Raw genomic sequence first — 27,138 nt, 5'->3', positions numbered from 1 at the left:
TTGGTACCCTTAAACCTTGTCTAGAAAAGCAAACACTTGACCTTAATTTTATTTTTAAGTTATAGTAAAGTTTTATTAAAGGAAGACATTTTCTCCTTAGGAAGTTCAGCAAGAGTATATCTGGGAAATAACTTACCATGTCACTCTAATTGTATATTTAACTCACATTTATTTAATATTTTATTTATTTGAGAAAGAGAGCACACAAGCAAAAATATTCACAAATATTTTTGAGAGTTAGAAAGTTCTAGAACCTATAAAATCCAAGACCTTACACTTTTATTTATAAATATTTAAATAATCTTTGAGGGCCATATATGTTAAGTAAATTATGAGACCATTTTTCAACAGTCCAACTGTTTAAAGCTATATATTTGATGATTTCTGCTTCATTGAACTTAGTAACAGAAGATATCCCCCAAATCTTCACTTTATGTATATGATCTCATTTACTCATCACATCAGACCTATGAGGTAGTTAGAATCTTCCCTGCCCTACAAATGGGAAAACCCAAGATTTTGAAGGTAATTTGTCCATCAGCGCTAGTTGTAAATGGAGGCTGTCAGACTCCACTGGGAGGTCTCAAGTGCTGGATCTCGTTCTATATAGAGGAAGCCAGTAAATGCTCATTGTTGGAGACTCCAGCACAGCTAGAATAAAGAAGCAGTTTAGATGTACCTACACCACACTCGGACCAGAAAGATCCAATATGTCTTTAATGCAGCAGGCACCTAAATAAAATATGAAATATAGCTGAGTTAAAAAAAAATTTTAAGCTGATAACTTGTTTGTCCCATAATTATTTCGGTAAATCTTTTACTCCATACTCTAATTCTTACATCTTCTTAAGAAATAGAATCTGTAGAAGAAAAGTAATACATGTACAGTAACATATTATTCAAGAAACAGGCGCCATTCCAGTCATATAAAAGATAATAAAAACATCAAGAGTCATGTCAATCAAAAGGCTCTCTTGACTGGCAAACCCAATCTATGGATGGACCCAATTATCTGCAGGAGAATTGATGTCAGCATCATTTAGGGTTAACAATGGACCAACTAGGCAGAAGCAGACAGCTACTCTCTGTAGAGACCCAGAAAGCAAACTTGGTAATGAGGCACTTCATTCATCATATCCTTCTGCTCTAATTATTAAAGTGAATAGGAAATACTTTAAGTTAAGGCGGGAACTGGATAACATAAAAACATTTGTTTTGTAAATACAAAGGATGCTTTTTTCTAATGATCCTCTTCAAATTTACATCAAGCATATGTTCTCAGTACACTACTTACTAAAGTTGCTCTTCTAACACCTCAAATTCATTCTCATTATGGATGGGTTATTTTTGTCATCTCAAAAAGAGAGGTTAAGATTGCTAAGAATCTACTATTTTAATTTCTACTCTCAATCTAAAAAGGGAGAGGGAAGAGTGATAAGCACATATTTAGCCAAAGTGCACGTTCCACTTCCATCATTTACATCAAAATGGCCAAAATCTATATACTGCAGTGTCATTTCTAGTCCTGAAGAATCTAATTTTACTTATTCTGGTCCATTGTTTTCTTAATTCATCACTTGATCCTTGTCAAGAATTGTGGAAGAATATGGTAGAAGAAAATGTAGGAATGGTTTGTACAACCTTCATGTAAGCTCTTGTATTGCCAGTCATTTAAAATTGGCTTGGAATGAAAAATGATTTGCTTAATGTAGATAAGGGAAAAAAGTCCAGAAGAAGGAAAGAGCAAGAAGGTGAGGAAAATAACTGTTGCCAGAATAAAAATTAACTGAAGCTTGAGAAGAGTGATCATAAGACCAGAGGGAGGTTCCCTGGAGAAAAGTGTGGTAGCTTCAGTTTGGTTTTTCAGTATTTTCAACTGACAATCAGTAGTTAATTTTTTTTTCCTATTAAATTTGTTCACAGGGCCATTTTACATAAATGTGGCACATAATTTTTTCTGAGCTGTGGTTCTTAAATTTAAAGTAAATGGAAGATGGTTAAGCATGGTAATGTTTTTAACCATCCTGACTGCTCTACTGGCACTAGTATCAGAAGTGTCCGCAGATGCCACTTATAGCAACTAAATATTTCCATGGTGGTAAAGAAATGTCAGTAAAATCTATGTACTTTAAGAACATCAAATTCTTATTATACTTATCATGTGTGCAGGCGGAGTACATAATAAACTAGTCCATAGCAGCTGTAAATTTCTGAGGATTTATCTAACCACAAATACATTGAAATGGGGAAATAGGCTATATTAAACCATGCAAGATGCTGCTGGAGCTTTGCCCTTTCTGCAACATCCTGTAATTAATTTATCATGACAGGTCTGGCAAACTGAAACACCCAATACACTTGCGACAGTCTGTTACACTGTAGTTGTTGGAGACCCTGCAGTCACATAAAGTGAAGGTAGATTTTTCTTTCAAACATGAAGATAGTACTTGTATTTAGAATGCCTTGTAGCCACGGACAGACTTGTCACTTTTGAATTTCAAAAAAGAACATCTAGAATATAGAACAGATCTTGGGCTGAGATAAGGTATTTAGTCTGTCCTCTGCACTTTGTGGTCTTTTCCTGAAGAGGGAAGGCCCTGCGTAGGAGACATGCAGTCGGGGCCACCATTCCCATGCATACCTGCTGCTGACCTGATCGGTTTCTCTCCTGGGACTTTTGAAGGTCACTTCCCTCCTGGTAGTCTCTCAGACACATCTTCTTCCTGGAAGGAAGATTCACAAGACCACCTCTTCCATCCAGGTGTCCTCCTCTTCTGGAAGCCCCAGTGCTGCCATTTTGTAAACTTAGAGCACAGTTAAATTCAGAATTTATCCCTACTCCAACCCCCTCCAGTCCAGAGAAAGAAAATAATGTAATAATGCGGTGGATTTTTTTTTTTTTTTTTTTTTTTGGCCAAAATAGATTTTCTTCTAAAACTGAGATCTGGGGTAACTGGCTGGGGACTGGTTAGTCAGTAGAGCATGTGACTCTGGATTTCAGGGTTGTGAGTTTGAGGCCCATGTTGAGTGTAGAGTTTACTTTAAAAAATAATAAACTCTTAAACAATGAGTTCTTTGTCAGTTTGTATCAATGTAAAAGAATGATCCCCTCTTGATGTGTCATCTGATACAGTGTTACCGTGGTTGATGCTTAGGGTGGATCTTAGTAAACAGGCTCCTTGCTAGAGGAGTAGAGATACCACCCCTAAAAATGAAATCTACTTTCAATCAGTGTCCACAGCTTTGCCCATGCCCTTTGGAAGGTCAGAGTTCTCAGACCACAAACAAGTGGACCCAAGGGGGAGTCTTCCTTGAATCTGGAAGTCTCAGTGAGAGGGAATAGGTCCCAGGTAGTAGAGAGTAAGAGTGTTGCTCAACAGAAACAGGTAAGAAGTCAGGCAAGGATAGAGGTTCCAGCCCAGTCACCCAAGGCTAACTGTAAACATTTATGTTCTTTATATTTTCTCCAGTCCTTACTAGTTCTCTTGGTCCTTACTTTAGAAAATGGATCCTATCTCAGAGGACCTGAGAAACCTGTTGCTTCGGCCTAAGTTTAAAAACAAACAAACAAACAAACAAAACAAAACAAAACAAAAAAAACAGGGGCAGCCCGGGTGGCTTTGTGGTTTAACACCACCTTCCGCACAGGGCGTGATCCTGGGGTCCCAGGATCGAGTCCCACGTCAGGCTCCCTGCATGGAGCCTGCTTCTCCCTCTGCCTGTGTCTCTGCCTCTCCGTGTCTCTCATGAATAAATAAATTAAAAAATATTCAAAAACAACAACAACAAACTGTCATTCCCCAAACTGAATGACCTGAAAGAAAGTGAACAAGAGCAAATGTAAGAAAGCATGTGGACCCTTCCACCCCCACTGCCTGAAAAGCTCCCTCCAGAGCTTTTCTATGGAAAGCTTTGGAAATGGGATGGAGAGTATGTATGTGTCCAAAAAATAAAACAAAGATCCTTCTTTTACACACCCATTAGGTAACTTGTCCAGGATCACAGAAACCAAAGGCAGGATTGTGCCTTCTGCTGATCTCCTCCCCTAGTCCTACTGCTGTTTACTTGGTAACATTCTTACTTCACTTAAAAGTTGTATCACTAGGGTGCCGGGCTGGCTCAGTCAGTAGAGCACACAACTCTTGTTTTCAGGGTCATGAGTTCAAGCCCCACATGGACTGTGGAGCCTACTTAAAAAAAATTTTTTTTAATCTGTATTGCTAAATCCTAATTTTGAAAATGCCCTAAATCTTCTAAACCTCATACACAAGTAAACATCCCATGTAGAGTACGTTCTACATTCAGAGAAATCCCCTTTAAAACTAGTTTATTAAAAGTGATGAATTTGAATGAGTGAGGGTGGGAAGAAGTTAAGGGAGTCAGAAGTGACATTTTTATGCATGCATGAGAAGAGAGGGGTGTGTGTGTGTGTGTTTTTACTCTTCACAATTGGATACAGAGAGAGACTAATTTTATTTAATTTGGGATCATCAGTAATTTTAACACTTTTAATATTTCTTCAAAGTGTGTGTGTGTGTGTGTGCACAATATGCACACCTTCACTTACTCAACAAGAGCTGGATGGACATTTGAACCAGGAGCCTCAACTCTTCTCACCTTGAAAATATCACATGTTTATTGCCATTGTCACCCCACAGTGGTTTACAGAGGACCTCCACAAACATTACCAAATTTGTACCTTCCTTACATGGAAAAGGCATGATTCTTTTGTTTTTCAAACCAGTCAGAAAGAGTTTAAATGATTTGCCCAACAACTGTTGATCGGGATTCAGCTCTCCTCCTCCAAGCTTTGTGTTCTTTCCAACCAGAAAACTCACTGGCATCTGAAAAATACGGAAATAAATTATGTGAAAAGTCAGTAAATGTATTCTATACAAGAGGCAACTATAAACTAGCAAGACTAATTTAGATGTAGCTTTTGGAATCGATGGATGATCTCCTTCTGTGGTCAGTTATCAGGTGTTTGTGTTTTTGCTGCCTCCTGTATTTATAAATTTTAAATGCAAGAACTTAAAAAATTAAGTTAGCCCAAAGAACATGTAAAATATTTTTTTAGAGACGCCTGGGTAGTTCAGTGGTTGAGTACCTGCCTTCAACTCAAATAGTGATCCCAGGGTCCTGGGATCGAGTCCCTCATTGGGCTCCCTGTGGGGAGCCTGCTTCTCCCTCCACCTGTCTCTCCCTGCCTCTCTCTGTGTGTCTCTCATGAATAAATAAAATCTTAAAAAAAAAATTTTAATTGTCTTAAAGAGGCAGAAGATATACAGAAAATGCCAGAGTCTCTTTTCTAAAACCTTTTCATGAACCAAGTAAAACAAAATCATTTCAATCATTGTATATTTAAGACAAATGATTATGGTTTTTATAAGTTACACTTTAAAGGGCAGTAATTCCCCATTTGACCTAAAACTTGATTAAATCAACGGAGCAACTTGGAGGTACACAGAATATTTCGTAAAATGCAAACCTGGCATATCATGCCCTGCTAGAAACTCCACTGGCATCCCCATCCACTGTCACTAAATCCATTCAACTTTTCCTGTTTGCTTAGAATAATGACTATAAATCAAGTCCCATGCTCTGATCATAGGAAACTCTCAAATGAAATTCAGTCACCTTAGAAGTGACAGCAAAAGTAAGAAAGTTGGTTGAGGAGACTGGGTAGCTCAGTTGGTTAAGCAACCAACCCTTGGTTTCATTCAGCTCAGGTCACGATCTCAGGGTTGTGAGATAGAGCCCTGCGACAGGGAGTCTGCTGGAGATGCTCTCCCTCTCCCTCTGCCCCTCGCCCTTGTGCGTGCATGCACTCTCTCTCTCTCTAATAATAAGCATTAAAAAAAAAAAAGGCTATCTAAGGTTATCTAAAAGTCCAAGCAGCTGAGCACAGCACAGACTTCCATGATCTGTCCTCTGCTGCTTCTCCATTTTGTAATTCATGTGGAGATCCTTTTCACATTACAGCAGGACTGCATACTTCCCTCCAAGCATCATTGCTACTTCAAGCCCTTGGGTTGTACTCTCGACTTGAAAACACTCTCTTCTACACCATGCCTTTGCCAAATATTGCCGTTCAGGTTTCATCTCAAATGTCACATGCCCCAAGATTCCTTTTCTCATTACTAACGGTGGGTTAGTGACCACCTCACTGTGTTCTCATAGTGTCCTAAAAATAATGTCTATCAAAACACTTAGCACCTGACATTAAAACTGATAGTCTATTGACCAATGTATTTAATTATATTATCTTACTAGTTATTTAACATTCACTATTATATAATCTATTGATCAATGTATTATCTCCTATTTCTGCATGACTGGATAATACTTATAAATCTGTGCTTATGCTCAATATCACAGGATGTTCCCAAGGAATATAATCTTTTTAAAAATTCTAAATAGTGAGCAGGAGTAGGGAATTTATTGAAGGAATCTAAGAAAATGTCATTTGTCTTTCTATAGCACCTTCATGGTCATAGCCATCTTTTGTCTCTTTTCATTGTCTTCCCTTTCTCACACTCCCTCTTTTCTTTTTTTCTGGCTCATTTTTGTCTTCTTCCCTGCCTGACATTAGCCAGTGGCATTCACTGAATTCAACATTAAACATTAAAATCGGGATCCCTGGGTGGCGCAGCGGTTTGGCGCCTGCCTTTGGCCCAGGGCGCGATCCTGGATACCCGGGATCGAATCCCACGTCTGGCTCCCTGCATGGAGCCTGCTTCTCCCTCTGCCTGTGTCTCTGCCTCTCTCTCTCTCTGTGTGACTATCATAAATAAAATTTTAAAAAAAATAAAAAAATAAAAAAAAAAACATTAAAACCATGACTGATCACTATCTAAGTGTGCTCCCAAAGCCAGGGACTCCGAGATGGAGGACCCATCCAGGCAAGGACTTCGACTCAAGCTCCCAGGGGCATTCCCAGCAACACTTTATTTACATCAAAACACAATCTTAAAATGTGGATAGAGCCTTCCTTTTATGTCTTTAACATTTTGTATTGAGGCAAATCATCCAGAAGATTAAATCTGATTTGCATAATATTTTGCATTCCCATTCATCTGAGGGTAAAAACCCTTCGGAAAGCTCCTAAAATTTGTATATATCTGAACCTTGTGGCCTGTAAATCTGATAACCCGACCACTCTTTTCTTAAAATTTCAGTAGTTTTCTGAGAGAAATGACTCCTCAATTCATAAAAGTCCACACAATGTTGCTAAGTCTGAGCAACTTCCCTTAAGTACTCAGCTTCGTGTTATCTGTTTTCAGGCCTCTAAGTGAATCCAGTCATTTTCATCACCCATATTTTTATCATGTAAAAAAACCCTAAGTGCTTCAAACAACGCTTTGTTCGACAAGCAAGCCTGATACCCAGCCCAGCCATGTTTACCTAAAAAATCTCAGGAGCTGCCAGGAGACCTAGGGCAGGGGGGCAGGAGTCACACACAGACCCGGCTGCCTGGAATGTGGGGTGGGGGCACATCTTTTGGCATGGGTCCAGCTAAGGCAGGTCTGCTTGTGGTCATGACACTGTGCACTTGGATTTCTATGTGACTGGTGTTCAGGATGTTGCTGAACACCTTTAACTTTTACTCTTGATGTGCTTTCAACTTTTGATCTTTTCATTCTCCTTAGGATTAGTGTAAGTACTCCTGAGTATAAACAAGAGTCTGGTCAGCTTCTTGAGAATGTGGGCCATTGTGGGTAACCTCACTGTGACAGTCTGTCTACACAGCCAGGAAAATGTGATTTTGACATTGATCCTATTAAATAAATTACTCTTCAGCACTACTGGGTTATTTCGCTCAAAAAATTTGGAACCATTTTAGTAAGCTGTATCCATTAAATTCACAAAACAATTATCATTACTCCCATTCACTTTGTTCTATGTGCAGTCATAATTTATCTGGAAAAAGAAAAGTATTTTTATTATAATTATTCATGATGATAGGCTAATATCAATAATACCATTTGCTGCTCAGAGGCAAGGTACAACAATCCTTGAATGCATTAACTCCTTGAATTTTCAAAATAAACTTAAAAGGTAGATATCGTTATTAATACTCCCATTTAAAACAAAACAAAAACCCTAAAGCTCCAAAAGGTAATGCTCTGTATCTCAGATCACACAGCTTGTAAACTAGGGTATCAGGATTAGATAAGAAAGTTAAACATTTAATACTTTCCAAATATCTAATGCCCTTTGCAAAACAATCTTCAATAAAATAGGTTGCTCAAAAAGGAATCTCGATGTGTGTTGCCTTGGAAATATTCACATCAACCTTTAGCATTTAAGTAAAATGTACTTCCAAATTTCATATGCGACACAGACATTATCCTAGTCCAAGGGCATGACTCATAAAAGACCACCCCCGATACATTTCACACCCTTATGGGAATTGTGTCCTTTGGGGTTGCTTTGAGGGTGAAAGAAACAAATGATATTCCTCCTTGGTGCATCCTCTCTCTGGTCTCCCTTCACGACCCTGGGGAGACAGGGCTGGCCCACTGCATCCTCATGGCCCAGGGCACAGCTCTTCCATGGGGCCATCTCACTGTACGCATGAATTTGCTGTCTGCATGTCGCGTTGATGATTGATTGATTCTGAGGGCTTACCTCAGTGCATGGCACATAGTAGGCAAATCACAGGTCCAAAGGCTTATTTTCTGTACATCAATAATTTGAGGGTGAATTGTATGTATGTAGGGATGTTACCATATCATGGAAAATACGCAGCGGTATCACACCATCACAAATTCCTGTGTATTTTTCTATTTCCTCTAGTAAATTTGTTTCTTCTCTCCTTTTCCCCCACTGCAGGACTCAGCTCTCAGCACTGCCTTTTAAACTCTTACATTTTCTTTATTTACAGTCAAAATTGTTTGCAATACTCCACACCTTCTGGCTTCCAGCTGGTACTTGTATTCAGGTGCAAACAAAAGCAAGACAAACACATATTGCATCTGTACCTTGAAACAGCCTCAACTCCAGGTGGTTGAAAGGACTCCCTGGGGCACCTGAAATTCAGGTGGGGCCTTAGCAGTGTTTCAAGTCCAGCCCACCTGTAATTCCCCTTTCCTCTTTGCTGCGGGGCAGTGTGCAGAACAGATCATTCAAGTTCTATTGGGAGGGCAGCAGTGAGTGGGGGCTGGTTTTCCAAAGTGTGCCCAGCCTTGGCTTCCCTTGAGGTCACAGCCAGAGGACTTCACGTGTCTACCACTGTTTCCCAAAGAGCATTCTCCTCCTGGACTGACAGGGAAAATCCAGTTGCCTATGGTTTTTCTCCTGAACTCCCGTGCTAGGGACAGTCTATGTATGGAGCCAACCCTCTAAGAACCAATGTACTCAGTCCTTGTGGGCCAGGTGGGGGTTCGGACTGTCCCTGTCACTGCTCAGGGTTACCCTGGAGCACCCACGTATGTCAAGGCATGTCAACACTTCCATTACAGGCTCTCCTGCCACTGATTCATAACATCAGCACAAATAATCACCTGGCTTCATCCTGGCAGGAAGAAAAGATCCCAATAGCATAGTTAACAAGGAGGTAATGTGTGCAAGTAGTTACGTATTCGCTAATTGTTTTCTGACTGGGAGAACCAGATACACTGTGGCAACACTGTCTCTAGCCCCACTGCTTTCAAACTTTCCTAAGTGGAAATGAATGTGAATCAAAGAGGAGGAAGGGTTAATTGAGCTACCTAAAAGATGAAGTGGGCTTAAAACAGAGAGGTCTTCTTTTGGTGTTTTACTTGAGTTCCTTTCTGCCAAGACATGAAGAAAGCTCCATAACACCTTACACAACACTTCCCGTTTTCTTAATTCTTCTAAAATTCTTTTCTTTAAGGTTCAGTTTTTAAAATTGGCAAATCAATTAAGAAGGAAGTCCATTTCCTTATGGCACAGCTTAATAAGAGACCCAGGATAAAAACTCCAGTCTTCATTCCCAGGATGATGGGGGGGAGGGGACTATGCAAAACTTCAAAGAAAACCCCTCCCTACACACCCCTCCCCCCTTGCGTGGGTGTTTCCTTCATCCCACTACCACCAGTGTTGGTTTTTATGTGAGCATAATTGTGCTTTTGTCTTGAAGTTGGCTCACCCCTCTACACTCCAGCCTGAGATCCCCTGGCCCTGAGCCCGGGGTGGGGCTTTGCCCTCAGAACTGTAAATAATGGTAATTACCTTTACAAACTTAAATTTTTTTTTCCCCCAAGGCCAAGAATACCCAAAGTCTAGAGCATTCTATATAACCCCTTGTGCGAAAATCTGTTAGCATGAGCATGATAACTAAAAAGAGGACCTTCCTTGTGGATTGACCAAAAGGACAAGAAAACCACCAGCGCTCAGCTGCCCACGGATTGCTCTGGGCTGGGGTGTTCTTTGCTTCCACTGTCGTGGTGACGGAAGTCCAAATAAAAGGAGTAAATATTGAAGTAAAATTTAGGATTTGTTCTCGCTACTCCCACAGAAGATTTTATGAATTGGACTGAAGCAAAAGCACATTCCATATGCCTGCTTAGAAACCCCTGTGGAGAAGAGTTTTGCCGCCGGAATGTCCAAACTGTGTGATTTCTGAGGCATTACTTCCTACAGTATCTCTGCTTGACAGCACCCATTGTTCTGTTAAGTTGACAGACATCCAAGCTTTTGCCTCATTAGATTATCACCATGGTGCCGAGGCTATAATTTCTGCACAATCTTGGTATTTTATTTCATACGCGATCACTAGCAGCTGCGGTCCATCTTCAAGATCAAAACAATTACTGAAAATTCAAATTTTAAAATGCAATTGCTTTTGGCCACACAGTAGACCAAGACTCATAGAGAAGTTTTGATATGTGAATGAGAGAGACTGGCTTCTAGGCCACAGAGTTCCTTTGATTATTTTACTTCCAGATTAACTGGTTTGAGGGTGGAGACCTGAACATCTGGACAGATGCCCTCAACCTAGCATGGCTTCGTTTCAAAGCCCATGTTGAAGCCAAAGACCCAGAGTAGGAAGCTTCCGGGGCATGTGTGATGACTGGAAATTTACTAAGACTCCTGAAGTGTCAGAGTTGTCTGCACATCATTTTTTCCACTCGGAGGTCAAACATTGCTCTATGACCATGGGGGGTAAGGAAGTCATGCTTTGTGCCCATATCATGGTGTGCTCTAGGCATTTAAAGGATTAAGAATGTTCATCTGTGAGGTTTCTGGTGTTGAGACAGGTGATTTATAATATACCTCTCAGAACATGAAGCCATCTGAGCCACAAACCCATCCCTTCATTGACATTCTCTTTCCCTTGGCTCTGGACTGCTGAGGGGTCCACCCTGGGGCTCAGGGGAACTTGTCATGTGGCCTAACAGCCATCCCTGTTTAGGAGCCTCCCTTGCCCTTGGCCTCGTTCCAAACGTTCCAATCTGGTGGAGGTTCTGGGAGCCGCTGGTGCCCCCCCCCGGGTTGGTTCCTGCGTGCGCTGAGCCCTGCAGGCCCCGGGCTCCCTCAAGCCAGCCCCCGCGAGCGCCCGCAGGCCCCAGCTCCTCCCGGGAGGCCGACGCGGCTGCGGGTCAGCGGCCCCTCTGCCACTCACCCCACAGCAGCTCGTCTGGTGGCGAAAGAGAAAAGCTGGGGGCAGTTGTCCCTGGGGGCGGGGGGCGCCCCTCGCAGGACCTCGGGCCGACCCGGCACAGGCCCAGGACAGCTGGCGGCGCGGCCGACTCGCTCGCTCCGTCCACCGAGGGCGGCGCCGTCCACCTCGGGGCACCCCAGGGGCGGGCAGAGGGCCGGGACTTGTTCTCAGCCTTGGAGCGAGCCTCTGGCTCATGTAGGGGACGAAGGGGTTAACTCCTCTGGGTAAAACATTGTCAATCACTGGTGACTGCCACCAGATGAAAAACAAGCTGCACCTGTACACGGCAATTGAGGAGACTCTGGGCAGCTATTTTTCTCTGGTGCTTTGTTCTGCCAGCTGCCTCTGCGCCTTGGATGCAGGTGGAAGCATGGACTTTGCTGTCTATAAAAAAATTTAATGGTGAAGATCAACTTCCGCTTCACCTCCCCAGGGATCAAAGTTTTGGGGCTTTTTTTCTTCCTTGCACTGAAAGACTAGTAGAGCAAAGCTCGGTGCCCACAATGGGTATGTTGTCCAGATGCCCATTCTCCCCAGAAAAGTAGCAGGAGCTCTTTCGTGAGTCATAGGTTTTCTCCCCAATTTGAAGGAAGTAAGGGGAGCAGGGAGATGTCTGCCTCCTCGGGGTGGAGTGAAGCATCTGCTGGAAGGAGGGCCAGCGACGGCAGCTGGGAACCTCATCACTCGCACTGCGTTTCCTCGGGGCCACCATCAGGAGCCGGTGGAGACCACGTGGAAGTGACAGGCTCTGTGCCTGGGAGCAGGAGGGATGCCCTGACAGACACAGGGCCTCATCTCCTGGAAGTGGGGTGTCACAAGTCTAATATCTGGTCAGGTTACTGGCCAAGACAGGATCAGTGGCCGATAAAATGTGTAGGTAGAAAAGAAGCTTCAAAGGCAGACACTCTGGATTAGCTACTACAAGAAACTCCGAATGGCAGACCTCACTGATGACACTGTCCAAGTTGCTGTGTTAATTCAATATTTACTGCCGACCAGGTGCCAGGCACAAGAACTAGCTATTGGATGTACAGAGGAAGTTCTTATGGACTGAATCGTGTCTCCCCAACATTCATACGTTGAGGGACACCTGGATGGCTCAGTGGTTGAGCATCTGCCTTCGGCTCAGGGCATGGTCCTGGGGTCCTGGGATCGAGTCCCACATCAGGCCCCCTGCATGGAGCCTGCTTCTCCCTCTGCCTGTGTCTCTGCCTCTCTCTGTGTGTCTCTTATGAATAAATAAATAAAATCTTTTAAAAAAATCATACATTGAATTCCTAACCCCTAATACATGGAAATGTGACTACAGTTGGAGATGGGGCCTTCAAGGAGGCAAGCCAGTTAAAATGAGGCCATTGAGGTGGATGCTCATCCAGTCTGACCGGTGCCTTTCTGAGAAGAAGATGGCCACCTGAGCCGCCCATTACAGTGGTGACCAAGACGAGGGCCTCACCCTCACCGAGCTTGCACTCTATTGAAGAACTCACAATCTCATGCCCATACAAGCAAAGGAAAAAGAGAGGTGACTTTTAAACCTTGCCTAGGCAGCCAGAGTCAGTAAAAGAACCAGGACCAAGAATTCCAGCTGGAATTTGGATGGATTTTGTTATGGCACATATGGCCATTATCCTTTATTTCTTTTTTTTTTTTTAATTTTTATTTATTTATGATAGTCACACACAGAGAGAAAGAGAGAGAGAGAGGCAGAGACACAGGCAGAGGGAGAAGCAGGCTCCATGCACCGGGAGCCCGACGTGGGATTCGATCCCAGGTCTCCAGGATCAAGCCCTGGGCCAAAGGCAGGTGCCAAACCGCTGTGCCACCCAGGGATCCCTATCCCTTATTTCTAAATTAAGAGTTAAACAGTATTATCGCTCTGCTTCAACATGAGAAAGCAAGAAGTCCTGATCTGATCATGCAGTGGGGGAGGGAGGAAGTCTAACACATCTGACCTAAAAGGTTCAATGCAAAAGAACTGTGTGGCCAAATACACATCACGTGCAGACATATCACAAATATGTGGGCTTAAGCATTACCAGTAGAAGCAGAGGAAATCTGTATATTTTTATAATCACTACACAGTTACTTATTTTAGATTGTTTTCTTGAAAGTTGTTAGTTATTTCTTTTTAACCTCACTGGCCCATACTTACTGCCTCAAAGGAAGCATAACATAAGATAAAAATACAGAAGTTGCTATCCGGAGTTCAACAGGTTAAAAGAGAGCTGAAAATAGCCCCTAGGCATGTCATATGGTTGGCTGACTATTTAATCCTGTGATATGTAAGAGAAATGGAAATGATCTAGTCTGAACATCTACCAACTGTCCAAGAAGCTCTCCTGTTCGAGGGATCTTTGAGCATGGTCACCGGGGGGACGGAGTTCAGTATTCCCAAGGGCGAGAATAAGGTTGTTGTATACTGACTGGATAAAACTATGACAGAACGCGGAATTCCTGTTGTGCGGATAACACGCTCACTCTATGTTTGGATATTGTGATTCTGCCCAAACAGACAAGAGCCCCTGTTGTATAGAAATGGAAATGGGTAGGGTCTCAGATAAAGGAAGAAGTCATGACTTAAAACTTAGACTCCTATAAAAGCTTCACCACACCACTTAGGGAGGTGTGGAGACCCAAGACTAGAACCCAGAATGAGGACTGGGTGAAAGGGCCTGATGCAGATGACAAAGTAAAATCTCTTTTTTGGTCTTAAGTACAGTTGCCAGGTAAAATTGGAGCTTCCCAGTCAAGTCTGAATGTTAGATAAGCAATTTTTTAGTTATAAATATATCCATGCAACTTCTGGAACATGCAATATTTGGGATGTACTACACTGAAAAATTCTTTGATATGTATCTGGGATTCAAATTTAACTGGGTGTCCTGTATTTTTTGTTTGTTTGTTTTTTGCTCCTGTGTTTTTATTTGCTAGACCTGGCAATGCAATCTTAATGGCAAATACCAGCTTCCTTGCAGAAAGGAAGTAACATTTGTTCCCTGTTTGTAGTGATGGGCCTAGAGCTGGTTCATGTCATCTGTGAAACTGTACTCATCTTTTGGGGTTCGGTCTGAACCATCTCTCTACATGGTATGTGGTACGAGAAGCACAGCAGGTCTAGAAAGATCAAGAAACCAAACAGTATAAACCCGATAGCTTATCCTTCTTGAGCTCTCTTGGTGTTCTAGACTTTTCTACTCTCTTAGCATCAAATGAAGTATTCTAGAATTCTAGGCTGTCTCAGCTGCTAAGGGGACAAACCTAAGGAAAGGATTTGAGCCATACTACAGCAGAAGTGGTAAAAGCACATCCTAGTACCCCAGGGGACAACAAGTGGTGAAATCAAGGAGACAAAATTGGAGCCATTTGGCCAGCTTCCCCTTCCTACCTGGGAGGCTGTAGCATTTGCTTCCCCAAGTGTGAAGAAATCACACAGAAGGCAGAGGCTCCCTGGTTCTGTTGTAGCTACTCCTTCCATCTCGAGTCAAAGGATTTCTCAATTAGTCAACTGACATTTAGAGAGAACCCACCATGGACCAAGCACAGTTTCAGTCTGGGGATTTAACAGCCTCAGGCATTGCCTGCACCACAGAGAGCCTCTGGCCTCACAGGGATCCCCATGCTACTCTTAGACTCAGCCCTGGCCTGGACCTTGCTGTCCAGCCCACCATCTGCCTGACCTCAAAGAGGCTCATTCAGTTCCTATCTATTGCCCTTCAGTGTGGAGGAACCAAGGAACGCATTATAGACACTCATATTGTGCTTGGATTCCATTTAATAATTCACATAAGCCCAGAGTTCTTTACTTTCATCCCAGCTTGTTCACCCAGGAGCTCACCCTGCCCCTCACCCGAAGGCCATCCAGTTCATTCCCACAATGCCATGCGTTCCAGGTATATATGAATTGAATAACCATGTCCAGTGTAGCCCCACTCCCTGTCACTATCACATTGCCCTACTTCATGCTCCTCACTGCATTATATGACTATCTGCAATTATTTCCTTTTTTTGTTTGTATGTTTGCTAATTATATCTTCCTAAATTAGAATGAAAGCATCATAAAAGAAGTGAACACATCATTCATTCACCATTGGACCTCCAGAGCCTAGAATAGGACTTGACATTGGTAGGCACTTAACAGTTTATTTAATGGATAAGAATCTGAATGAGGGATGCTGGGTGGCTCAGTGGTTGAGTGTCTGCCTTCGGCCCAGGGCGTGATCCTGGGGTCCCAGGATCAAGTCCTGCATCAGGCTCCCTGCATGGAGCCAGCTTCTGCCTTTGCCTGTGTCTCTACTTCTCTCTGTGTGTGTCTCTCATGAATAAATAAAATCTTATTTATTTATTTATTAGAGAGAGAGAGAGAGAGAAAGGCAGAGACACAGGCAGAGGGAGAAGCAGGCTCCATGCAGGGAGCCCGACGTGGGACTCGATCCCGGGATCACACCCTGGGCTGAAGGTGGCGCTAAACCGCTGAGCCACCAGGGCTGCCCAAATAAATAAAATCTTAAAAAAAAAAAAAAAAGAATCATTGAATAAATGAGGGATCCATCATATCGCTTATTCCAGGCAATCTGTGACATGCATGGGGTGGATCTAACGCACTAGAACCTGGCTGCACTTGGAAGATGTTAACTGTGTCTTGTAAGGATGATGAACATATGCTCAGTTTCCTCAGGGGCACGTCTGGCACTGTGTTTGTCCTCCTTATTGAGGTCAGGGTCACCAGCCGGACACCTGCAGCGGGAGCCTGGGAATCAGCCTTGTCACCTCCTTTTCTATTTTCTTCCCTGTACTTCGAAACTATAAGCAGTATTGTTTTTTCTACTCAGTTGTGAGGACCTAGAAAATGACCTTTCTATCTCCATCCCCACCTCCTCCATGTATACTAGCCAGGGTTCTCCAGAGAAATAGAACTAACAAGGTCAATAGGATGTATGTGTATATATGTGAGCCTGCTTCACTTGCCCTCCCCAAAATTTTTGAGAGAACCCAATACCCTACATTATGTCCCCTTCTAGTTGAAAACCCTAGAGAGGTCACCTCCACTCACCCCACTCCCAGTTTTATTGCCATATAATTGGCATTCAGCACTGTATAAGTTTAAAGCATGGAGCATAATCTCTTGATTTATGTATGTTGTGAAATGAGGCCACAATAAGTTTAGTTAACATCTATCACCTTATATAGATACCAAAAAAAAAAAAAAAGAAGAAGAGAAAAGTTATTTTTTCCTTGTGTTGAGAACTTTTGGGATTTACTCTCATGGCAATGTACAAAGATATACAACAGTGTTAACTATAATCACTGTCTTGTGGATTACATTCCCAGGACTTATATATCTTCTATCTGGAAGTTTACATCTTTTGACCACCTTCACTGGGGACCTTAGTCTTTTCTCTTAGAGCCTTCTACTGATTGGATGAGGCCACCCACGTGATGGAGGGTAATCTGTTTCAGTCAAAGATTTAAATGTTAATCACGTCTAAAAAATATCTCCACAGCAACATCTAGAATGTGTTTGACCAAACATTGGCACCATAGCCCAGCCAAGCTGACACATAAAATGAACTGTCACAGATGACTCTGTGCCTCCAACCAATCTCCCCCAGTGTGCCTTCAGTATTATAGTGAATGAAAAGCTAAAAACTATTTCTAAGACTCCCTTGCAGCTAGGGTTCTTAACAGGGCTGAAACTAGAGGGATCCAAGAAAGGCACCTCACTCACAAAATTTCAGGTGACATCAAAAAACTTATTCCAGACAAATAATGCTAATGTGATGTTTCTAAAAATTAAAATGTGATGCACTATTACATTATGTATTATAATATTATTATGTTTCCTTTTGCCTTTGGCTCCAACATGGCTTGGCATGTCACAAGCTTCTTAACCTTAATTTGTTTCACCAATAGGATGCACTCATATGAAATCTGGAAAGCAGAAATGACATGGAAGATATCTTGCTATGCTAGTTTCTGTTGGCAAGCACAATTATGCTCCAACACCCAGCCAGGCACTCGCTGCAATTGAGACTGGGCTGAGGCCTGTATGTTTTGCTGTGCAGATGGAGAGGATGCAGCATGGCTCTAGAACCACTGCTTGTGACAGCAGCTCCTATTACAGCTAGGGTTGGCTCTTGCTGAAACTGAGAGTGCTGCATGTGGCCTTCTCACTCCTCTCTTTTCTTATTGAGATGGGGATAAAATTCCCAGGCAGGCCATTTTGCAATGTTATTCATTCCTAGAGGTTGACCTGGAGTCTGCTTCTTCCACCTTTCCAGAAATGTTAGAAAGAACCCAGTTCCCTACATCATGTTTCTTTCTGGTTGAAACACCTAGAAAGGCTGCTGTTTCCTGTGCCTGAACCCCAACCAATGCCATCACCTCTCTTGGATCCATTCCATCCCTCCCAGCCCCACTATCCTGCCCTTATTCAGATCCGCTTTTTAATCTCCCCCACCCCTCTAATATTGTTTTCATTTGACCTTCAACTCACCCCCTTTACACATTTCTTTTTCTGCATTCTCTACTCCCCATTCAGAATTGTCCTCTTCCCTGAGGGTCACACTTTGCCATGTAGATTCACCCTGTTGCTAAAGATTTAAGTAACATCAGCACATCTTATGGGAAGTCTGGTGTCAAAAATCCAATATGGAAGGTCTATAGAATTTCTTTAGATTCTCAAGGAGCTTACATTCATCTCTTATCTACAGTCTCCACTGAATTCTTCATTTCTTGATTTTGCACATTCCGTATCCTCTCACAAAGTTTTTTTATGCATAGAAGTTCTTACTGAACACTTACATGCAAAGCAAACTCTTTTTAAAAAGTCCTATATCTTCTCTGCCATGCTGCTCAGCAATTCCAGATTTCATCCTTTCTTGTCTATTTGCTACATCTCCCAAAGAAAGAAAGCAAAATTCTTTATTTTTCCAATTTTCTAGAACACTTCATTTCTTCTCCCCTCTCTGTATAGATTTGGTCCTATTGTTCTACATTCAGTTGGCCAATCAACATTTTCTTCCTATAAAGTGCCATTACTTCTCAAGGAAAACTTCCTCTAGCGCTTAGTTTGGGAATATGAGTTGGTAAGAGCTAAATTACTGCAGATAATTGTATTAAGGTGCTAGAAGTTCATGGGAGCCTCCTGGGAAAAGAGGCAAGAGACGCAGGTGAGAAGAGGAAGGACCAGGAAAATGGCTAGAAGCCAGAACACTCCATAAGGTGGTCTGCCCTGTGAAAATGGGGAAGGGAGGTGGAGAAAGAACTTCCAAGAACAAAAAGTCTGGTGTTCAACAAAAGCCCCACAGATGGAGATTGTGTAGCATTTATGAGTACAGGCTCTGAATCTCTGACCATACTCAGAATTCAACTCTACCACTAACTAGCTCTGTGACTGGTAAATCCCTCAACTTCTTCTACCTTCCTTTCCTTTTTAATAGAATGAAGGTAATAATTGTTTTTTTTTTAAGTTTATTTCCTATGATTATTGAAGGATTAAATAAGATAATATATGAAAACCATCTGACAAAACAAGCCAGTTGTCTGGAAATGTTGGTTCTGATGATGACAAACAACACTGAGCAGATGTTATTATTGCTGCCATGTAAATTGACATGATCTCCCAGAATCTTCAACTAAAAGTCTGTGAGTTTGTTCCAGAATATTAAAACAACTGAATTCCCCATTCTGGTTGAAGCAGTCATGAAAATATGGGCAGGAAAATCCATAAACTGGCTGAATGCAAGCAGAATCAATTGCTCCTGGACACAAACATGCAAGCTCCTGGGGAAGTAACCAAAGCTTGGGAGTTGACTTTCCTAAGGCTGGGGAGGGAGGGAGGGGTCAACTGCACCAGATCTGAAAGGGCAAGGACAACCCAGCTGTCACCTGAGTTAACTGTGCTTTGAGCAGTCACTACAGAGATGCCTGGCCACCCAGGCTGTCCTCTGACACTTGTGGTTGTCACTTGCAGCGCTTCTGTGTTGAGAAGAATTTTGAAGAGTTGCCTAACCTCAACCTGAGCTTGTAGGACCTTGACTGATTAAGGACCCCTGTCTTGACCTGAAGATGTTCCATCCATGTCTAGAGTCTGCAAACTAAAGTCCATGAGCCAAATCCAATCTACCACTTGTTTTTATATGACCCATGAGCTGAGAATACTTTTTATATTTTCAGATGGTTGAGAAATTTTATAAAAGAATATTTCATGGCACATGAAAATGGCACAAAATTCAAATTTCAGTGTTCTTAAAGTTTTGGATTTGGTTAATTTAAAAAGTGGAAAAATACTCTTTCACTTTTGTTATTAGAGTGCCTACATAACATTCTAGATTTTATCACTTGGCCCAGAAAGCCAAGTAAAATATTTGCTATCTGGCCCTTTACAGAAAAAATCTGTCACCCTGCTTTACATAATCCAGAGGAGTCCAAAATATTGCTACACTGTGCCTTCCCCCACTCCGTCTCAAGGCTGTAGTTATTGTTTTTCACTTGGTTTTATCACATAAAAATGGTGGGTGGGAGCCCAAGAGGCCTATGGCTTGATTTCCTTTCTTTTGGTAGAAAATTTCTTTTTTAAATTGTCCCCTTAGTGACAAGTAGGTGGTAAGTCAATACTGCAAGCCCGATTGACTTTTTTTTCTTTTATCAAATGCTAAAAATAAGTTAGTAGCTCTCATCCTTCTCTGCTTTAATGACTAAAGGATCAAGTAGAACCACATCATTCTCATGTGAGCCTCTCAGTGTTTCTTCTATTTTCCTGGTGACTGCCAGGTCTACCTTACCTAGCTTTTATTTTTTTTTTTTTAAACAAAATAACAACAGCAAAAAAAGATTTCTTATCTGCTCACTACACCCACCCCTCCTCTCTGACTAATTGCAGACACCTGAAAAGGATTTGCTTTCTCAGTAAGATCTAGCACTTGGCTGCAGTAGCTGCCAGATGGGTACATTGTTCTCATGTCTATGGCCTTGCACATCTTCCCTGTTCCCAGAGGGTAGGCACCTTCCCCTTCCCCCTAAAATACTGGGTGCCCTTTCCCCAGAAAAACTGTGTGAACTTTGAATTTTTTCAATGTAATCATTTCCCTGATAATTACATTATAATACCAATGGAGCTTATCTTCATTTCTGATAGCTCTTCAACTGTCACTGACTCCTGAAACTTTTTCTTGCCACCCCCCCTCCCCGCCCCCATCCAGTGCATGGTTAATCATCTGTTAAATGTGTAAGAGCTTGAACGGAGTTGCCTATTTATTTATTTATATTTTATTTTTTAAATATTTTATTTATTTATTCACGAGAGACACAATGAGAGAGAGGCAGAGACACAGGCAGAGGGAGGAGAAGCAGACTCCGTGCAGAGAGCCTGATGCGGGACTCAATCCCAGGTCTCCAGGATCATGCCCTGGGCCCAAGGCAGGTGCCAAACCACCAAGCCAACCAGGGATCCCAAGGAGTTGCCTTTTTAAAGATTCTTTCAGAGGAGAGAATAAATTCCTTTATAGAGTGAATAATAATACCCTAATTATATGTTCTGGGCATTCTGATTTTCTTGTTCAGATTTTCTTAGGGTTTGCACCTCAGTAATAATATTCCCTCTTCTCTGAAAACTTCTCTCCCGAAGCCTATTTGTTCAATCACCAACCATTTACTTCATTTTTCTTAATTGATTTTACAAAGGCACTGTAAGCTCTTTTTGACAAGTCCAACAAGAGAGTTATAAAGAAAATCACTCTTCCCTCCTTCCTCCAGTCCTGCTCGCTTGGTTAACTAAAGATTGAACTTAGGATTTCCTCCATCCAGTTTGCTACATTCAGATAGACGAAAACAAATATAAGGAGCTGTTTTTTCTAACTTCCACAAAAAGTAGAGGCATATCACTCTGATACATGTGGATCTAACTCATTCTTCTTAGATAGAACTAAGATATTCTTATTGTAGAACTATTGATGATATTCCATTGTAGAACTATTGATGTCTTGGGAAATAGACTTTCAATTCAACAAACATTTACTTTGCACAAAATAAATGCCAGACCCTTTGATAAATGCTGGAGAGAGGAAAATGAACAACATATCATCTTTGATGGGAAAGTCAAGTTCCCATCTGGGAGATTAAACAATTGCATGTGAACATGAAGTGCTACAATAGAGGAGTGTATAGTCATACAGAGATGGAACAGACAACTTGGAGGGAGATTCAAAATATTCTGGAGATAAAAGCAACAGAAAAGGGGGGAAGGCCCAGGCTTAGGGAACAGCATGTGCAAAGCCAGGGAAGCTTGAAGGAGCATGGCACCCACAGGGGAACAGGCTAATTAATGCACAGTGTGGTGCAGCTGGAAAGGGGCAGAATGGTTGGCTGGCACCAAAGTGAATGGACTTGTATATCAAGCTAATCTGGGTTCAACTAGTAGGCTAGGAGTAAAGGGGGGATGTGTAAGGGTTTTAAGCAAGAGAATGGATCCTGTTTTCTGAAAGATGTTTGGAGAGCACCTGCGGATGAATTTGTGAGGAAAGATCAGAGAACAGTAGATGACAAGAAGCAATTGACATAATCTAGTCAAAAGAGGGTGATGGCCTGAGGCAAGGCAGTGGCCAGAGAATGGAGGGCAGAGGATAGGAATTAGCTTTTTGAGGTGACGCCAGTAGGACCTGTGGGTAGACTGAAGGTGTGTCAGTCCAAGAGGGCTTTTAGCTTGGGCAATCAAAGACACCCCTTGAAGGAAACACAAGGGAGGCAGATCTGCCGAGGAGAGGTGACCACTTCAGTTTTGCACATGCTAAGTTTGAGATGCCTATGAAAACATCTTGGGCTTTTTGAACATTTTCCAAATACATGACAATGATGACCCTCCTAAAGTATTTCATTTAACTCTGTGATTGGTTTTCCCCCTTCACAGAGAAAAAGGAGTGAAATGACTCAGTAGGGTTCCAACCACAGAGTCCAGTGTCAGGAGATGGGAGCTATGCAGCAGCAGGGACTCTACTACCACACTCAGTGCCTCTGAGTGAATTCACAAAGGGCCTCCTCCAGCTGGAAAACTGCAAAATGTGACCCTCTGGGTAGATCAGAAGTAGATGGTATCTTTCCAGTGGGTTGAGGCACACATGCCAGAAGGCATGGCTAGGACAATAGACTGTGAGTAGGATTCCATGGTGCCACCCCTGGTCAAGCATTTGTGTGCAAGTCCCATTCTGCACATTTATAGGAGAAGCCCCAAAGGTAGCCTGTCCCTAGTGAATATTTCTTCCAGAGTGACCATGGTCACCAATGACCTCTTAATTGCCTAATCTAACCAATATTTGTCATTCTACATCTTACTTCATTCAGTAAACACGCAACATTCCACTCAATGACAAGCACGTGGATGTCAGAGACACTGTAAAGAACAAGACTTGCCCTTAAGATATTCTTGAACCAATAGGGAAATCTGAAGGGACAACCTCCAAATCCCATTAATACAAGATGAATGCTTCCATGCCAATAGATACAAAGTATAGCAGTGTGACAAAAATAAAAGATACTTCGGATGGAGGTATGGAAACCTTCAGCGACTTTCCCAGGGTAAACGGAAATCTCCAAGATGGACAGGGTTCCCTGAAGGATCTTCCACTGAGGGGAAGCCTGTGGTTGCCAGACACAGTCAGGGGATGGGCTCCATCAGAACCACTCATAAAGCTTTTTAGGGCCCCAACAATGGGGATCTTTGCGACATAAAAAAATCTGACAAGGGAAGGAAAATCACAGAATTTATCCTTGGAGAATACCATTTTTTTCTTTTAAGGACATTCACTATAATTTTTGAAATACAAGACCCAGGAGCTGAGTTAGAGGGGGAGACTGATGCAAACGGCTAAACCACTCTGCAATGAAGGGGTTACAGAGGAAGATGCCTCTAATTCGGGCACCTTCTGGATTGTTCCCAGAGGAAGACCCCCCAATAACAGATGTTTTGGAGGGTTGGAGAGGAGGGAAATTGTCTTATCAGTTTGGGCTGCTGTAACAAATTAGCAGAGAGTGGGTGGCTTAAACAACAACCATTTATTCCTCACAGTTCTTGAGGCCAGCAAGACTGAAAATAAGATGCCAATTCTTTTGCTTCTGGTGAGGGCCTGCTTCCTGTGTGGAGATGGCCACCTTCTTTCTTATTCTCACTTGACACTTGGAAGGACATTAATCCCATCATGTGGCTCCACGTTCCTGACCTCATCTAAATCAAATCAACTCTCAAGACCCAACTCCCATATATATATATTTGTCACATTAGGGGTTAGAGCCTCAACATAGACATTTGAAGGGAACACAAACATCCTGTTGATAGCAGGAAGGAACTTGAAACTGGGGTAGAGAAGGTGAGAGAAGATGGGAAGAAGGCCCTCTGGGGCAGGACATGGGTAAGGTCAGGGCATGGATAAGGTCAGGGAATAAGGATATGACATACCTAGTGATAAGCATCCAGTTACTTCTCTAATGGTGAGAAAGGTCATGTCATTTTAGGAGCCATAGTGTGTGATAGTGAACATTATCTGCTTTCCTATTTTGCACACTCTTTAGTCTTCCTCCAATTTAGGTTTATTAATCCCTAATGAAGTGCAAACCGGTGGTGGTGGTGCCCTGGGGGAAGGAGGGAAAGGGTCCATTGGAACAAAGAAAGAATAGGCAGAGACCAAACAGATCAAGGAAAATGTCCTTGCTCTAGAGTTGCTCTAGAGTTGGGGTAATGAGAAAAAGATTAAACAAGGAAAATCTTGAAACCTTCTTCCCTTCAACTCAGGATACCTCAGAGCCATCTAGGAGGGAAATTAAATTCCTGTGGAAATAATACATCATGGAAGCTTGAGTTCTTTCCTGTGGTTGTAGTTATTTCTCTGAATCCAAAAAGCTGGAGGACTTGAAAAGTGAAATATAAATACCGATTTCCTTTCTGTGTCTACTGGCTCCAAAAAATTCTGATTCCGAAGGTTCGTGGTAGGGTCATGCCCAGATGGCTCTGATGGGTTACTAGACTCAGGGGCGATGGCCATCAGCTTTGGAGACCAGTAGAGTTTCAAGGAGGCGTATTTTGCCTTAGAAAGCTCACCTTGGAGCTGGATGATGGTGGGCTGACGGGGCAGAGGTTGGAGTGGGAGGCTCAGTCAGGAGAACGCACGGGCCACCTGACCCTGGGCCCTCCCCAGGCTTCCTGCGGTGCACACTCTCAGGGCACCTGTCATTTGTCCTGCCATTTTGTCTTACCACTTCCTTCCTCCTAGTGAGCATTCTCCTTGGCATCGAAGTGTCTTTCATTTATAATTCCCACTGTTTTTTGCTGAAGGAAAGTAAAACCCAGCATGTTCGTCTTTCATCAGCGTGCCACCTCTGGGAGACAAGGACAGAGCCAAGGCCACATGGGCCTAATATCTGAGTCCCAGCTTTGGAATCCTGCTAGCTTCTACCTTTTATATCTTATCAGAACATCAGGAAATTGCTAAAATAAACGCCCCCTTTTTGCATTAGGCTAGGCTAGGCGTAACTTGAGTTTCAAAAGAGGAGCCTGGCTTCTTCCCCAGGCAAGTACTCCAATATTTCCCTACTTAACAGTAAAAAGCTGAAAAAAAAAATTGGATATTGCTATGCTTACAAAATGACATTTAAGATGTGTACTTAATTACAGCTGAGAACAGGCAAACTGCTTTAGGGGATTTTCTCCCCTTAGAAGTGCGTCTTGTGCTTTTAATTTGAGGGACAAAATGTAACAATTACTGAGCATAATACAATTGTCTCCTGACCCACGCAGCCTCCACCCCGTGCATGGCCCTTTTTAATGTAAATGTGGGCAATACCAGGAAATGCGCAGGACACAGTATTTGTGCTGTCCGGTATCTCCAGTCTGTCTATTTGGAGTCTTAGGTAAATATGCCCCCAGCCACGGAGCACGGCCACATGTGAGTGCTGCAGCCTCTTGTACCAAGTGCCTCCTCCCTATGTTCTGATTAGCATCTCTCAAATCCACTGTAAGGTTGTGGCGTTCGAGAACAAAAGACACTGTACCGGAACTTTAAACAGTAAGTGCCTTACCTGGGAAAAACCATTAATACATCATTCTTTTCCAAACATCAGGCGACTCATATGTAAAGGCTCATCCCACTCTGGTCATGATCACTTTAACACTTCATATATAATATGAAGCTGTATACAGCATAGGCAGTGCATATATAAACGTGGTTTCCTTAATAGTATATAATCCTCTGCTCCCATACAAGGTAATACGTGTATTACATATAAATACATGCCTCATTATTTGAGTGTTACATATCATGCTAACATTAGTACTCATAATAACTATATAGCATTCAAAATGCTAATTGTCATTTTTCAGAGTCCAAGCATTTGTTTTGGGAGAACAAGGCCACAGCTCTTATTGTTCTAACAGTGTGGCCAGCAGCTGGCTTTACCACAATGAGACCCATTGTTGGGTAAATGGAGTCCCTCAGGTGAATGTAATTATGCAAATCCTTCCCTAACTACCAGCACTCTCTTGGCTCTCTCCCCGGTGGCCTCCCACCAGTGGGAACACTGTCACATTTCATTATGGGAGGCCTCACTTGTTTGCTGGGTATCCTCCCCACAGTTTTAGGCCTGATGGCCAGAGAGAACCTGCCACTGGCCCTGCCCCCATAGGCCTTCTAGGCCCACTCAGGAGCTCACCAGAAGACCAGATCCTTTCCATCAACTGACACATTTCTTCACATGAGCCAAATATTGAAAAACATACCTTTAATTCCCCAAGGCGTTGTTTACCCCCGAGTCAAGGCAGGTAAGGCAGGTCTGCACACAGGCAATTCTTTTTTTTTTTTTAATAAAATAATTTTTTATTGGTGTTCAATTTACCAACATACAGAATAACACCCAGTGCTCATCCCGTCAAGTGTCCCCCTCAGTGCCCGTCACCCACTCACCCCCACCCCCGGCCCTCCTCCCCTTCCACCACCCCTAGTTCATTTCCCAGAGTTGGGAGTCTTTATGTTCTGTCTCCCTTTCTGATATTTCCCACACATTTCTTCTCCCTTCCACACAGGCAATTCTAATGCCAGAGGTGAGAAAGGTAAGATAAGGTAGGATAAGGTCCTTTGCTACAGATGATGGGAGTTATGTGGACACATGGTCAGGTGTTATACAACACACACACACATACACACACACACATATGGTTACTCTTCATTCACTCCAGAACACTAGCTTCCCCAATCCACAGACAAGAGAAAGCTGAGCTATATTGCTTATTTATTAACACAACTGTAGACATACCTAGAAATAGGGAACCTGGACAAAAAGATCTCTTGAAAGTCCTCACCTTTTTAAATTTACATGAGTCACTCAGAGTGCAGGGGTCATTTTTTCCACATTTTTTGGTGATTTCCCACCATCACCAAAATAGAACGCTGCCTATAAGTGGATCCCACCAAGCTGAAACTAACCTCTGTTTACTTTCTAGAACTAGTTCAATGAAATAAGAATGTTGGTTT

General features: G+C 42.5%; 1 protein-coding gene across 2 annotated transcripts in view; it reads right to left on the bottom strand.

Moving 5' to 3' along the window:
• Nucleotides 1–149: 149 nt before the first annotated feature.
• The window catches only part of MYB (MYB proto-oncogene, transcription factor), an 88,306-nt gene continuing 61,317 nt past the window's right edge, over nucleotides 150–27,138 (bottom strand). For both annotated transcript variants that reach the window (XM_025422356.3, XM_025422361.3), the window contains one exon: nucleotides 150–4,844. In XM_025422356.3, coding sequence (XP_025278141.1) covers nucleotides 4,614–4,844 — 231 coding nt within the window. In that variant the 3' untranslated portion in view covers nucleotides 150–4,613. The remainder of the gene's footprint in view (nucleotides 4,845–27,138) is intronic.

The sequence above is a fragment of the Canis lupus genome, chromosome 1 (genome assembly GCF_003254725.2).
Source record: "Canis lupus dingo isolate Sandy chromosome 1, ASM325472v2, whole genome shotgun sequence".
Taxonomy (NCBI): domain Eukaryota; kingdom Metazoa; phylum Chordata; class Mammalia; order Carnivora; family Canidae; genus Canis; species Canis lupus.
Note: the sequence above shows the minus strand (reverse complement) of the source record. Positions and strands in the feature narration are given on the sequence as shown.